The following is a 16,161-nucleotide window of genomic DNA, read 5'->3' as shown; positions in this document are numbered from 1 at the left end:
CGTAGGGAGTATCAGGGGATTTTACCTGGTGCATAGCGAAGATGATAACAACAAATACGAACTGGTTCTATTTATTCATTAGGTAAGTAGTTAAGAGCTAGAATCTAAAGTCTTTTTTAATGATACACGTGGATATATAGTCATAGTATCTTTAAGCATCTTTGTTCCTTTAAAAAAAAAAAAAAAAAAAAAAATTCCATTGACACGCACGGCATGTCTCATTTGTATTCACTTCGTCCTGAGCGTACTTAAGAAGAAGAAAATACTAACTGTAAGTCGTTTGTAAACTATAAGCTTTTACAAATAAATTAACTTAAACATCTCTTGAATGGTTCGGATCGGAATTTGCTCAATTTTGTAATTGAAGAAAGAGTGATAACAAGAGTTTATAGCCAAACAGAAAGTGCCACTCATAATAACGATCTTATACCCAACAAAAACTTTTATTTGTACACTGTTATTGTCTCTTTTACTGAACATAAAATAGGGACCGCAATGCAAAGCTGGCTCGCATTTATTCGGTTGCTCAACTCCTTGGTCTTTCATTTAAGTCCTGCATACATATACAAAAATTAATTAAGTTAATGCATAAATATACCTTTGGTTTTTTTATTTATTATTAAATCATCTGGTATTCGGAGATTACATTGGGTCCTAATTAATCCATATTCGAGTTGGGTATGATTACTAGGGCTATAAAATTCTTCCAATAAATATTTTGCGCAGTTGCATTCACAAGTCTCAACCCGAAAATCTTAATTAAGTTAGAACAGCTGCATGCCAGTTAATTTATGTTCTTGTTGGTTTTTTTAATAATCATTATGCATGCATGCGTGAGAAGCGTGAGACTAGAGTTAATTACTTAGAACAATCGTAGTTGAGAGAAGTAACGGCAGGCAGCTATACAGACACTCCGCACTTTTTGAAAGGCCGGTGAGAAGGGAGCAATCAATTTGCCCAAATATTGGGGCCACGGATTCAAGGCCCCGGGAGCAGCCTTGTTGTTATTGTATTGCTTCTGGCTCTTCACTCCTCCACAGCAGGTGTCTGATGGCTTGGCTTCAATTTTCCCCATGTAACCAACGCAAGAGTTCAACTCAGAGTCTATCGAGTTACAAGCAGGTAATATAGATGATGATGCTGCTGTACTTGATTGTCCTGTGGTGGTCCCAAAAATAGTTGGTGCCCCCATGACGGACCCAGAAATTGTTGATTGTCCTACGGTGGACTTCAAATATTTGGTGTCCCCCGGATGAATTCCGAAAAGTTTGGTGAGTGTCCTGATGGTTGTCCTGTGGTGGACCCGGTAATCGCTGATGCCTCAATGATGGACTTAGAAATTGCTAGCGAATGTAAGGTTGATTGTCCTGTAGTGAACTCAGAAATCTTTGGTGTTCCCGGTGTGGATCTAAAAACATTGGTGATTGTCCTATTACTAGCCCACTGGTGGACCCTTGTATCCTTGGTGAACGTATTATTGGATGCCCCACGGCTGACCTAAAACTGACCTAAAAATTTTTTGTGAATGTACTCTTTGCTGCCCGAGGACGGACCCAAAAATCAGTGAGACAGTGGTGAGGAAAAAAAAAAAAGGCCAGACATTGGTAATTATTATGATCACTTGATTCTTCTAGCTCTAGTGTGGAAGATTGTGGGTGAATTGCTTTAAGTAGTGATATATATAAACATACGTATGCGTACACATATACATATACATACACATTTATGCATGTATACTTAGTTTATTAATCACCAAAGTTTTGTTTATTAATCACTAAAGTTTCATGCTCCATTATAGTGGAGTTGATGATGGAGAATTACGTACCAAAGATAATTCTTCATACAATTTGAATGAAAGACTGAGGGATTTTTGAACTAAAATATTGGTCGCTAGATGGTTAATCTTTGAATGCTCACATATGCTTGCATGTCTAGATATTCTACAAAAACCAAGTGTCAAAATGATTTGTTTACAGATAATACAAGATCATATAATATTGAATCCAAGAATTTATATGTCGTCCCTTGCTCATTTAATCTTTTTTCCCCGTAATTGACTCTTTTTGTTTTATACAGAGTAAAATGCAATGAGACAGGTTATAAATTAATCAAATTGTAGTTATTAATTCCAAGTACGTACACAGCAAGGTGAATAAAAATGAATACGATCAATTTCACAGGAAGAAATATAAATTAAAGTAAACTTTACGTAAAATGGCTAGTAAAAGCTGTGTATGTATTGTCGTCTACGGTGATAATACTGAAGAAGAACGTGATGATGATGTAGATGTAGATGTAGTTGATGGTGTCGCTAAGGAAGAACCATCGGGTGAATTGCGACACACAGGGCAGGATGCATTCATTCTAAGCCATTTGTCTATGCATTCTGCATGGAAGTAATGATTGCACTCGGGTATAGTCCTTAGCGTCTGCTTAGGCTCATATTCACCCAAGCATATTGAGCAAGTATTATCATTTGGCTTTGGCAGTCGCCCGCTTTCACCAAGCAAAGTTTTAGGGTAAGACTCTATGGTGAGTCTGTCGAGACCGTTGACCACTATAGCTGGTGGCGGCAGGGTGATTGCGGTGGATATTTCCGTGATTGGTCGTCGGCGCCGGCCGAGTTGGGACTCATGACCACTCCCGACCTTGCGGCAAAGGTAACAACATCCAAGTCCAATTATAAGCAATGTTCCGGGTACTCCAACCCCAATGATAATGGCATACTTGGTCCCCTTTGACGTACCTAATTAAACAGTCAAAATTATGAATTCCATCCAACACACGACACATGGGCAAATCATATTTTCAATTAATTAAAACCTAAGAATCATCGGGCCTTTTTGTAATTTGCTGTAGGTAATCCATCAAGTGTACTTTGGAGGCCCATTATTGTTCGTAGGTTATGAGAAGCAATCACCACACGTGTCGCTTCCACAGGCCTACGTTCTTTAAGGGCAGCCCCACCCTACTTAAGGACGTTGACATTGCAACCGCCATGTATTCCTTTCCTTTCGGCTAAATTTGACTTTTCTTAAAGCCGTGTGTCATCAAACATCGTCACATTGCACACTACTGTTTTATTATTCCATTTCTATCAACCCTAAACTTAAGATCCAAGATTCAACTAAAAATCGATGATCTGAACGGAATTGTTTAATATGATTCAATAATATGCAACGAATGAAAACAAAAATGTTATAGATACCAATACCGGAACTTGAAAGATCGGAGCATCCAGTAGCAAGACCGACATCACTCTTGAAACCACAAACTTCACCGCGATCTTCACAAGGAGCACAATAGGGATCAGTCCACGTTAATCGAATATCATCCTCAACGCCAGTCCCGTAGCCCCACAAAGAAACCGGAACCATCACCGATCTAATAATTTCACATAATGATATCGGCGGCGGCAACTTTGACCCTTCATAATGCCTGGTTGGCACAGCCAAGACCGTATAATTATCATCACTGAGACAAGGAACAATCCGGTGCTTGAACGCAGTCTCCGCCGTCGAATTTGACGAACAATTGAGAAACGTGAAGTCGGTGACCAAGTCTGGATGAAAAGGGAAATTACCGAGGCTGAAATCGTTGAGGTAACGCCTAGGGAGACAGTTTTGTGGGTCGTTGATGTTTAAAGTTTGGACGCTGTAGTCGATGTTGAGGACGACGAAAGGTTCCGAACCTGGAACTGGAAGCATCAGAATTGTTTGGTTCCGAACACATGCAAGTTCAAAACGCGGATACCCACAACGAGGGTTCCTGACCCTCCATGGATTGTTTATTATTTGAAATGGGAACTTCACTCGTACGCTGCTGCTGCCGCTGCCGCAATATTGTACGGGGCAATTTTCTATGCTTGTTGCGATGTGATTAAGTGATAAGATGGAGAGCAAAATGGATGATAGAAAGATTTGTTGGGGAGCCATATTCTTTGGCATTAGTCAGTGAAGCTATAATCAGTTAATTACTTGTGATGGCTAGCTTTGGATTTTTGCTTAATTAAGGGGAAAGGATTCTTTTATATATATACACACATACATACATATTTATATATATGAGGACTAGAGTAAAATCTTTTATTTGATCGAAGTTTAAAAATTTGATATATTTACAAACATATCTCTTTTACTGAGACTAACATTAATGAATTATATATATATATATATATATATATATATATATATATATATATATATATATGTATGTATGTATGTATGTATGTATATTTTCATTTATCCCATCAAAATTTATAGGTACATATATATCTATCTTCTACTTATATTTACAAAAGAGGAAATCTACCTACTCAATTACGAGAGTGTTGATTATCATTAGGCTCTGCCATTAATTAAGTGGCTCCTTCTAAATTAAGTTATTATTTGATCAAAGAAGTCAGAAGTTATTCAACTTTGAATTAGCTACTAACCAACCGTGGTCAAATTTTTAATCAATATTAAAATGACTGCGATTCTGTAATGTAAATTTCCTGTATTTAACCGATTTTGCTTTGTTTTTTTTTTTCTTGTTATTGTGTGTTGCCTGGTTGATTCATGTAGTGTGTTTTGTGTTTTATTCTATCTTCCGTTCTTAATTTTATTTATTTAGTCAATGTCCAGCTCATATCATTATGCTGAAGATTGAAGGTTGCGGGTGAAAGCTGGAAACCAATTCTTAACAGCTCTTAGTGCAAGAAAATAATCCCAAGCACTTGTCTTAAAACTAATTATTATTTTAATATATATCCCGATTCTAAATTTCGAAATGATGTAAAGTTCTGGCTTTCAAAATAGGAAAAAAAAAAAAGAAAATTGGTTCTTGATCGAGTTTTAGTCTATGCATACTCTTTTTAATGTTGATTTGAATTCAGATTTATTTTTGTCCGTTAATTAGTATTTCATCAGTTAATCGATCGGTCGGTTTCCAAGTTCCAACCAATACAAGATACTGCCGCAGTACCTTTTGATTATTAGACTTTTCTTCACTTGTATAGTTTATCAAATCAGACGTCAAACATTGATTGATTGTTCCGATTTATGGAGAAGTGATATTTCAGCAATGAGAAAAACTTATGTATAATGATATGTTAGCTTGGCTAATCTAACTTAACCAATCGGCGCAACAATATGTCTTCAAAGTGGGATCATGAAATTTTTAATTCTTATTTTGGATGATGTCACCACATTTCCCACCAGGAAACCCACCCATCATTTGCTTGGTTAAGTGAACGTATCATCTATGCCATTAATATTTCTCTTAGATATTCGTCACCGTGTTTTGTTGAAATTAATATCAATTCTCTGATTTTTGGCCTAACCGTGCTGAATTCGTAATTACTACTATCCGAAGCGTGTCAAGGCCGGTGACTTGACCAAAACGGCACCATTGATTAATGAAGGCCTCTTTCGACCTCTTTTTCTTTGATTTGCTTGTAAATTCCAAGTCCAACACAGACTCATTCAAAGAGAGTGTATAAAATTGTCCGGTTTATTCTACTTCCAAGACGACCAAAACCGGGTTGAATTTTTTAAAAGAAAAGATGAATGACGAAATTTTGCAAGTCTGTACAGAGGTTGAACGAGTAAATAAGTAAGTAAAGGCAAATTAATAGCCAAAAAATACTCTTCAAATACATAGTTTGTTTTTTCTAATGTCTATACACAACCCAAAAATTGTCATCTATGGCACTGCCATTAGCGAAGATGAAGATGAGGACAAAGACATTGATGAAGACGGAGTTACAACTGAAGAATTCTCCCGCCAATTGCGACACAACGGACAAGTTGCATTAATTTTGAGCCATTCATCTATGCAAATAGCATGAAAATAATGGTTGCATTTAGGTATAGACCTCAATGTCTCCTTAGGGTGATACTCACATAAACATATGGGGCAAGTACTGTCATTTGGCTTCGGTAGTCGGCCACTATCACCGAGAATGGTTTTCGGATACGATTCTATGGTGGGTTTGTCAAGACCTGTCGGAACGAAGGCCGGCTGCAGCTGCGGCGTGATGGAGGTGCCGAGTTCAGCGTCGGAGTTGCGGTGCTGGTAACAAGCCCTAAATCTGCCGCACAAGTAACATCCAAGTCCAATTATGCACAACAGTCCTGGTATTCCAACGCCTATGACTATCCCGTACCTGGCAACCCTTGGTAGACCTTGAATACAAAACGCAGCTTAATTAGTTGTAAATCAATTGGGAGATTATCATTTTTCATCTCAAGAAATCACATCAAACATATATCGTAATGACTAAGAAAGTGTCATTAAAAAATGCTACAACTGTCTGATATGCACGTACGTACCAACCAAAGCCATCACCATAAGACTAACTCAGCTTTTTTTAGCCTTGTTTTTGAATTAAGATAAATAGTTTTTTTCAAGTACGATATCATATTGACCATTTAACAAATAAAACAAAGACCTTGCAATTGTGTGTTCAAAGATTCCGTCTGCTCTACGTTGCCACCCTAATTGTTTAACGAGCAAACCTATCCACAATTTCCACTTAAGTCATATTATTATAATTTAAAAAATGTTGATTAGTTTACAAATAAATAGAAAATACTAACAAAAAGGAATGTGTGTGTTTATTTCTAAAAAAATTTTGTCCCGCTAGTAAATTAGGAAAAACCTTGAGAATTTGATTGTCGTTTTCTCAAGATTTTAATCGAAAAGAAGATAATATTAGATGGCATTGTACCTAATTATACGAGAATTGAAGTCAGCAGTCAGGGGAGCATTGGCATTTTGTTTGTTTATTTTATTATTATTATTATTATTATTATTATTATTATTATTATTATTATTATTATTATTATTACTATTATTATTATTATTATTTTGGATATCTTTTGGAGTTATTGAATTAGAAATTTAGCATAATGTTTCGTTGGATTCTTTTTTTTTCTTTTATGCAGTATAATACTAATTACTAATCACTAAATATATAACTAAATGGTCTTACTGAAATACATTTCAAGTAACTTACAACCCATGTAAAAATCAGTGGATCCCACTGCCCATATACTAATATTGCATTATTTTACAAGGGTTGTAAGTTAACTGAAAAGTTATTTATTGATGTGTTATTTATCAATTGGTTGGTGAGATAATATAATTAATTCACTTAGATTTTGTAAAGAATTATCAACCACTCAATTAATAACACATCATTTAAGATAATTTTTTAAGATAAAAAATTTGGAACGTGCCTCACCATCAAAATTCAGAAAAGTATAACATGAAGTGGGACCAATGTTTCATAAACACCGCACAAGCAATCACAACTGTCGTTTTGATTGCTCGCGCCAACATATACGTTTACTGATGAAAATGATTCCCCATCCCTCTTTGATTGGGATCGACCCCTGGCCGCCTTACCATTAGTCATCGGAGACTTAATTTGATGATCAAACATAAAAATATTATTCATCTTCGTTCCCCGATTTCCATCTCCTCTTCTCAATTTAAAAAAAATAGATAAAATAGAATTATCGACCAAATATATATAACATACCAGAAGAGGCAGGAAGATTGGCGCATCCAGTGGGCATGTCACGACTCGCACCCTTCTTGAACCCACAGAAGCCTCCACCCTCTTCACACGAAGTACAATCGGGCACGTTCCATTTCAACGTCACACCTTCAGTAAGATTAGACCCAACAGGCCACATAACTGGAACCGAAACCGTCTTGATCTCTGAACATGACGATAGTTTTGTTGACATGTTGTACAGATAATAAGTCGGTACAGCCACAACCACTACTACAAAAATGAGCTTTACTGACACTAAATTAGTGTAGTAAGTACTTTTCCTGACACTTGTTAATTGTGTCAGTAATGCTCAAGCCAGAACACACTGACACTAATTTTTAGTGTCAGTGATTTTTGTATCAGTAATTCATGTCACTATAGCATCACCAAAATAATGATACGATAGTGTTAATATTTGATGATACTATTTATATGTCAGTGATTTATGTGACTATAGTATCAATAACAAGCTAGCTCGATAATATCAAAAATTATTCATGTCAATTTAAATATTTAGTGTCAATATTTAATAATGTTATGCAGGATTGGTTAATAAATTTTTTTTATTCTAATTATATTTTTCCTGAATGTTTTACAACCAAAAGAAAGCTCAAAATATATTAAATATATAAAATGTCGCAATATAATTCACATAATAAACATCCCAAATACATCACTCAAATTCACATGATTCAACTACACCACTATCTAGAAAAGAAAAATATAAGTACTAAATTAAGTTTTCAACAACCACAGAGTACTAATTTAGTTTCCACCAAAAAGAAGCACAAGAACATCACTCAACATCCATATGCAGCTTCATTTTTTTCCCACCTACAACAACATAAAATCAATTAGTATGGAAATAGATTATGGAAAACAAATTGATTGTGAGTAGTTAAACAGAGCAATTGAAGGATGTTTCAACAACTAATAAAACAATAAGAAATAAGATTACAATAATACTGAAAGTTATAGAAATAAGGAACCTTAGCTTAAGTTGTCTGAAGAAGCCATGTTGGATAACCTGCTACAAGTCACAGAAAACAAAACATCTAAGTCAATCTAATTAAAAACTTCCTATTTTTTATAATCAAACAACAGAAATCTGCAATCAAAACATCCATTTACCCACTCAAACTTTCAGCCTTAGTATAAACTTCTTTCACTTTAATCTCATAAAACTTGTCAAATTTATGAAACTCTCATCAAGCCTTCTAAAAAACTACCGCTCTCATTCCCATCCTTCCTCAACAATCCTCAAAAGTATTTTCATTGCAAAATAGCCCAAAAAAATTATAGGAGTTGTTTTGACTTTAGAATAGCAACAAAACAGCCCCGGGAAATCTGTAGGGGCTGTTTTGCAGTGAAAACAGCCACTAGAAATTTACAGGGGCTGTCTTGTTGTTGTTCTATAGTAGAAACAACCCCTGCAAATTAACACTTTCAGATGAATTAGAAAGGAAAATAATGTTACCTATGATAGTCATCATTGTTGAAGTCATAGCAGATAGCCTGCAAATTAACAATAATAACAGCATTTACATCAGTTTATGAAACTGCTTTTATTGGTTTTTTTTTTTTACAAGGATATGTATATAAATAATAGTGCAATTAAACTTACATATATAATGTATCTTAGACCAACCATTAATGTGGTATAGTTTTTGTAAAGTACCCTATTTACCTCAAAAACTTCACTTTCCTCTATGCCAAGATTTTGAATCATCTATTATACACAAAGTAAATTTGTAGAAACTAGTTATACATTTGTTAAACAAATAAACAACTTAAATGACAAAAGTTTACTAACTGAATAGAAATGCACCAAGGTCATTATAAATTGGCACTACTTACTGAAATGATCAACAACATTGACACTAACACCTCATACATGAATTCAGATTTTAAGCGTATAAAGAGAGTTCAAATGAATGATTGCTTATACATTTTATAACAGATTTTACAACAATAAAGTAGATAAATGGCAACTCTACTAGAGGTATGTTTCTAGTATAAGGAATCAAGCATAAATAAAGGAGCAAGGTAGTATCTTATCATCCACATAATCAACACACCATGACAGAAATCAAATCAAATAAATACTACGAGTGCTGAATGGAAGAAAGAAATTAAAACATTTTCTGTAAAATATTATTATTATTATTATTATTATTATTATTATTATTATTATTATTATTAATCAATAACAGGTCTTAATATAAAGCAAAAAGTTTCCGATGATAATATCCAAAACTATATAGTCAAATACTCAAAAGCTGAAACCAAAATATCAGAAAAAAATTTATAAAAGCAATAACAATAAACCTAAGCAGTAAACACAACAGACCCACCAGCTTTTTTAATTTTCTTCTTGGCTGTTTTGGAAACGCTTCACTACAACGAGTTGGTTCTCAAGCAAAAGGCCCTTACCCAAAACCTTAAAGTAGCCAAACTGAGTCACATCGATCGTGGGAACATTGTCTTTGGAAGCCTTGGCTTTGACCTCCTGAGGTACCATTGGCCAAAGCCTTGTTTTTTTTTTTTTATCCATGACAATAAAAACTGATCTTTTATATATTCAAGCAAATGAAGCGAAACCCCTACTCAAAGATACCATAAAAACTAGATGGCAATTTTCAACACTAGTGTCTAAAGCCCAGAGGCCTATGTATTTGATAAAACAACTAACGGAACACTAAACACATAATGTTGAAATTCAAAAGTTAAAAGGGTCAAACAGAGAATTGAAACATAATATGATTCGCCCTTAAGATAAATTCTTGGCCCTCAAATCACATGCAGAAGCAAGCTACAGTGAAGAGAGATTCAGAAGAAGCACTGAAAATGCCAAAAGATCGAAGTTGCCCTTCTTGAGAAAATCGACCTTATGATTACAAAGGCGATTCAGGCAAGACAACTACTACACGAACCCTAAAAATGGAGTTGCTTACCTTCTTCAGGGGATGCGGGGCAAATTAAATTATTGCAGTAATACTCACAACTCAATTAATTTGAGTATTTGACTAATCTAATTCAGACAAAAAATTAATGAAAAAATTAAAAAGTGGAATCTCAACTCACTGTCTCAAGCGCCCAGCGCGATAGCTACGGCTGAACGCGGCTGCAACGGCAATAATTTAGAATGGAGGGTGAGATGGTGACCAAAGACGGAGAAAGTGAGAGCGACTAAACGAGCTTGAAAGAGAGGGGTTGCCGCTACTGTGTGTGCCTTCAGAGAAAGAGTGAAAGCGAGCGAGCTACTGCAGTGTGTGGTACGACCTGCTGGGCTGCCGCCGCGCAGGCTGCGTGTGCCGTTGTCATCGTGCGTGCTGGTAAGGCCTTAGAGAGGGGCTGCTGCTGGTTAGTGCTTAGGGAGAGTTAGGGATTTAGGCACTTGGAATTTTAGGGATTTGGATTTTAGTTTGTTTGAGAGGGAAAAAATTTTAGTGGAGGGAGATCAAAAATTTTGTGTTAAATTATAGCAAAGGGTTTGTAGTTAATTATATACGGTCTAACCAAAAAAAGAAAATATCCACACAAGTGGTTTGTAGTTTGAAATTAAAATTTTAACTTCGGAGATATTGAGTTCGAGTCCAAGTAAAAACATAATTAGAATAATATTTGTTTTTATCACTGATACTAAAGTATCGGTAATTACTGAGTTTTATGCTATTGACACCTTAGTACCAGTAATTTATGATTCATATTTGTTAAATGGAAAAAATGATCCAAATGTATACCATTACTGACACTTTTTACAAAGTGTCAGAAACGAAGTGTCAGTAAAGGTCATTTTTGTAGTAGTAAACAGTGAAGTTTTCTCCGCTTAGACAATCAACGATTCTTAATAATCCACTAATAGTGGTTAGTATCTGATCATCAGACAAGTAGTTAAGAAACGTGAACTCTGAAGGGTACTCTTGCTCATCAAAAGGAGACCCGGCTAGACTAAATGATTTGTCAAGGAACAGGCCGGGGAGACAGCTGTTGGGCTCGGATTCGTTGAGTATTAAGGTTTGGCTCAAGTAGTCAATGCTAAGGACAATGAATTCCCCTGAATTCGGCAGTTGTATGACCGTTCTGGTCATGTTGTTGCATGAAAGATCATAACCCGGGTAGCCACAGCGCTCGGGTTGATTGATAAGCCGGAAAGGAAACTGAACTTCCGGCCCGTTGATCCGGCATTTTATGGGGCAAGTGATAGCAGTACTGCCGCCTCCGTGAATAAATGACAGTACAATACAAATGGAGAAGAGGAATACTTGTGCTTCTGCTTCTGAGGAAGCCATGTTATTTTTATTATAATAAATTTTTGTGTCACAAAAGAGAGTTGAAGGTCGGCCAGGAGGCTTAAGCTTAAGGATTTCTAATTAAAAGATTCATGTTTATAATTATAGAGGTGCATGTGGAATTTTTATTCGTCGAGGAATTGCGACTTTTAGACTGATCTTGTTATATTTTGTATGGAACCCGTGCATGGGCGGACCCAGTTCAGGCCCAGGAGGGGCTTAAGCCCCCCCTGAGCCTTAAAATTTTTTTAAATTTAGCCCATAAAACCCCTTTTAATTATTAAGTCCAATAACTTTTCTCAACAAAAACAAAGTATTTTGGGCTTTGAAATTAAACCCATTTAAATAATAAAAACTTTTTAATTTAATCAAATTCTAATTTAAAACTAACTTACAAAACTCATCGTTTTATATTAATAATAAAAAAATTAAAGGAATAAAAAAACAAACCCCAAAATCATGAAACTGTGAATCACCAAATCACAAAGACCGGCCACCGCCACCGACGAACGTTTCCATTCCTGCTGCCAGTCTGCCACCAACTCGTTGTTATCTGTTGCCGCGATCGCTGAGCCTTTGATGATTTCGTCCCTTGCTAGATCAGCCATAGCCCATAGATTGAAACAGGTATTGTGCTTGAATGTTGTTTTGAAGTTTGACTAATGATTCTGGTCGAATGAATGTGCTGCATCTCTCTAACTTCGTTCATCAATTCTTATTCTGATAGCTATCTACAAAATTCCAAAAGTAAAAGTTGATTTGTGAAAAGTGAGCAATTCTTTAATATTAAAATTGAAAGGGAAAGTGGTGGGACAGTGGGTGGCACCCACTAGGTGCTCTGTGAAATGATTAAAGTTTTAAGTGGTGTATAATTTATTATATAAATTATAATTAAAAGCAATCACTTTGTTAATGCAAATAAATGAGCAATTGAAAAAGTAAAATTTACAATCATGTATCTTTCCCGTGAGCCCCATTGGGTGTGTTGTCAAATAATGTTTTTATAATATCAAATTTGTATTAAATTAATTATTCTTGTTCGTTATTTTGTTAGGATTTAGCCTTACTGTGAAATTTAATCTAATAATTAATAGTTTTATTTGATTTGAAACAGATATGGAAAAATTTTTTAAAAAGAAACCACAGCTCCCATCTCCTTTAGAAGGAACTAGTCATGGTTCATATGAAGTCAATTTACAAAATTTGCCTGCTGACCCTGGCTTACGACCTTGTATTGATAGTTATAATTGTAATATTCGAGATCAAGTCCGAAGAATATACTTACAAAGGGGTCCTTTTCAACCTAAGGGGCACAATTTTAAATTTGAGAAATTTGGAAATCAACAACGACGATTTGTTTCGGATTGGTTCAAAGAATTTGGTTCTTGGCTGGAATATAGTATAAAAGAAGAGTCTGCATATTGTCTTTTTTGTTATCTTTTCAAAGAAGATAATGGTGATCAAGCAGGTAGTGATACTTTTACTGGGAAAGGATTTAAAAATTGGAAAAAAAAAGAAAAATTAAAGATTCATGAAGGAGGTGTCAATAGTGCCCATAATCGAGCTAGGCAGAAATGTGAAAGGTTGATGAATCAGAAACAACATATTGCAACATTTTTTGAAAGACAATCCGAGAAAACTCAAAGTGAATATGAAACTCGCTTGAATGCTGTTGTTGATTGTATTCGATTTCTTTTAAATCAAGGGCTAGCATTTCGTGGGCATGATGAATCTGATGGTTCAAGCAACAAAGGGAATTTTCTTGAGCTTTTACACTTCCTTGCTGATCATAATGAAGATATTAATGCTGTTACTTTCAAAAATACTCCTCTAAATCTGCAAATGACATCTCCAAAGATCCAAAAAGACATTGTAAGTTGTGTTGCAACTGAAACTACTAATGCTATTATTAGAGAGATGGATGGTGCATTATTTTCTATTCTAATTGATGAGTCTCGTGATATATCTACAAAAGAGCAAATGGCTGTTGTATTACGTTATGTGGATAAGAATGGATATGTGGTTGAACGTTTTGTAGGCATTGAACATGTTTCTAGCACTACAGCTGCCTCACTTAAAGAATCTCTTGACAATATGTTTTCAAGGTTTGGATTGAGTTTGTCAATGTTACGTGGGCAAGGTTATGATGGGGCAAGTAATATGCAGGGTGAGTTTAATGGTTTGAAAACGCTCATTTTAGAGGAGAATGAATCTGCTTATTATGTTCATTGTTTTGCTCATCAACTTCAGTTAGCTCTTATTTCCGTGGCAAAAAAGCATGAGGAAGTTAATTCTTTATTCAATTTAGTTTCAATGCTAATTAATGTTGTTGGAGTGTCAGCTAAACGTCGTGACATTCTACATGAGAAACATGCTCTTGCAGTTATTGAAGCATTAGGTAAAGGCGAGCTTTCAAGTGGACAAGGTTTAAATCAGGAGATTACTTTAAAGCGTCCTGCTGATACACGCTGGTCTTCTCATTATGGTATGTTAATGAGCATAATTTCTATGTTTCCATCTGTGGTTGATGTGCTTGAGGTAATTGAAGTTGAAGGAAATTCTGAACAAAGATTTCAAGCTAATACGCTATTGAAGTTGATGCAATCATTTGATTTTGTATTTTGTTTATTCTTAATGAAAAATATTCTTGGCTATGCAAATGAATTGTCACGAGCACTACAAAGGAAAGATCAAGATATTTTGAATGCTGTAAAATTGGTTGAAGTTTATAAGCATAACCTTCAGAAGTTGAGAGATAGTGGATGGGATTCTTTATTTGGTCAAGTTTCTACTTTCTGTAGCAAGCATGATATCGATGTTTTAGATATGGATGATTTGTTTTTAATTCCAGGGCGATCACGCCGTAAAGCTCGAGAGATCACAAATTTACATCGGTATCGAGTTGAGTTATTTTATGCTGTCTTAGACATGCAACTTCAAGAGCTAAATAATCGTTTCAATGAGTCAAATACTCAGTTGCTTATTTGTTTGGCTTGTCTATGTCCAAATGATTTGTTTGCAGTTTTTGACAAGGAAAAATTACTGCGACTTGCTGAATTTTATCCTAAAGATTTTTCTGCAATAGATCTTATAGCACTTGAGATGCAACTTGATGTATACATTATGGATTTACGATCTAGTGCAGAATTTTCAGAATTGAAAGGGATTGGTGAACTTGCAAGGACAATGGTTAAGACTAAAAAGGACAAAGTGTACCCGTTAGTTTACCAATTGGTTACATTGGCTTTAATTCTACCTGTAGCTACTGCCACTGTAGAAAGAGTATTTTCAGCCATGAATTTTGTGAAGAATCGACTTCGAAACCGGATGGGTGATCAATGGCTGAATGATAACTTAGTTGTATACATAGAAAAAGATGTATTTGCTTGTATTGACAATGAAGATATTATTCGACGTTTTCAAAATATGAAAACACGTCGAGAACAGTTGAAGAAGTTTTAAAAATGATTATGTCAATAAAATTGAATATTTTACTTATTATTTTTTCAGTTGGCTTTTATTATCTTGTCGAATTTTTTTATCAATTTATATTAAGCCCCTTCTGAATTTATTTCCTGGGTCCGCCACTGAACCCGTGTCACTTGGTCACCGAAGATAATTAAAATTTAATGCAGATTTTTGTGATCGCATGCATACTATTTGCCCATTTGGTGGCTCGACTCTTTGACCTCATTTTAATTCGTCAACTACTTTAAAAAAAAAAAAAACCAAAGTATGCTTGGTTACAGCTGCTGCAAATTGTTTTTCTATGAAATAATGCAAAATTTAATATTATTATCTATTTCAGAATAAATTTCATTGCAACAATCAACAATAGAGTTCGAGCCTTCCAGGATTAATTTATGAATTACAATCATACTCCTTTATCTTTATTTTGTATTTAGTTCAATTTTCATTCAAAGTCAAAATTACTATCACTAGTGCTTGGCGGAGTGATTTTAAAGTATGTTTATTTAACTACTCCACTTTGATCTAATAAAGATGAGAGTAAATTAAAAAAAAAATTGATTTGATTTAAATAACCTCTACTTTAAAAAAAAATTATTAGTAATAAATAAAGTGTCAAAACCGCGTTGAAATAATCAAAATAACACTATTTTTAAACAATTATAGTTAGTAATCTCCTTTGGACTACATATAAGTAGGATTAACAATGGGACAAGATGGGATGAGATTTACCAATTTCAGTCTCGTCTCGTATATGCAAATGGGATAAAAAATATCCTACTCCTGTTCCTATATATATATATATATATATATATATATATATATATATATATATATATATATATATATATATTG

The 16,161-nt window shown here is 34.8% G+C and overlaps 3 protein-coding genes across 3 annotated transcripts; 1 reads left to right on the top strand and 2 right to left on the bottom strand.

The window, feature by feature from the left end:
- Positions 1-2,227: 2,227 nt before the first annotated feature.
- On the bottom strand, positions 2,228-3,987 carry LOC18045989 (putative RING-H2 finger protein ATL21A). Its single transcript, XM_006439288.2, has 2 exons — positions 3,215-3,987; positions 2,228-2,746 (listed from the first exon to the last, which is right to left on the bottom strand). Exons 1-2 carry the CDS (start codon positions 3,945-3,947, stop codon positions 2,247-2,249), a joined length of 1,233 nt encoding a protein of 410 aa, XP_006439351.1. The 5' UTR covers positions 3,948-3,987; the 3' UTR covers positions 2,228-2,246.
- A 1,691-nt stretch (positions 3,988-5,678) lies between these two features.
- Positions 5,679-11,838, bottom strand: LOC18045988 (putative RING-H2 finger protein ATL21A). Its single transcript, XM_006439287.2, has 3 exons — positions 11,359-11,838; positions 7,529-7,790; positions 5,679-6,167 (listed from the first exon to the last, which is right to left on the bottom strand). The coding sequence occupies exons 1-3, from the start codon at positions 11,836-11,838 to the stop codon at positions 5,686-5,688; spliced, it is 1,224 nt and encodes a 407-aa protein (XP_006439350.2). The 3' UTR covers positions 5,679-5,685.
- A 1,116-nt stretch (positions 11,839-12,954) lies between these two features.
- On the top strand, positions 12,955-15,300 carry LOC18045986 (zinc finger MYM-type protein 1). The gene has a single exon (XM_006439285.1). The coding sequence runs from the start codon at positions 12,955-12,957 to the stop codon at positions 15,298-15,300; it is 2,346 nt and encodes a 781-aa protein (XP_006439348.1).
- Positions 15,301-16,161: the final 861 nt, after the last annotated feature.

This window comes from Citrus clementina, unplaced genomic scaffold, assembly GCF_000493195.1.
Source record: "Citrus clementina cultivar Clemenules unplaced genomic scaffold, Citrus_clementina_v1.0 scaffold_3, whole genome shotgun sequence".
NCBI classification, from domain to species: Eukaryota; Viridiplantae; Streptophyta; class Magnoliopsida; order Sapindales; family Rutaceae; genus Citrus; species Citrus x clementina.
This window is presented reverse-complemented; position numbering and strand designations above follow the sequence as displayed.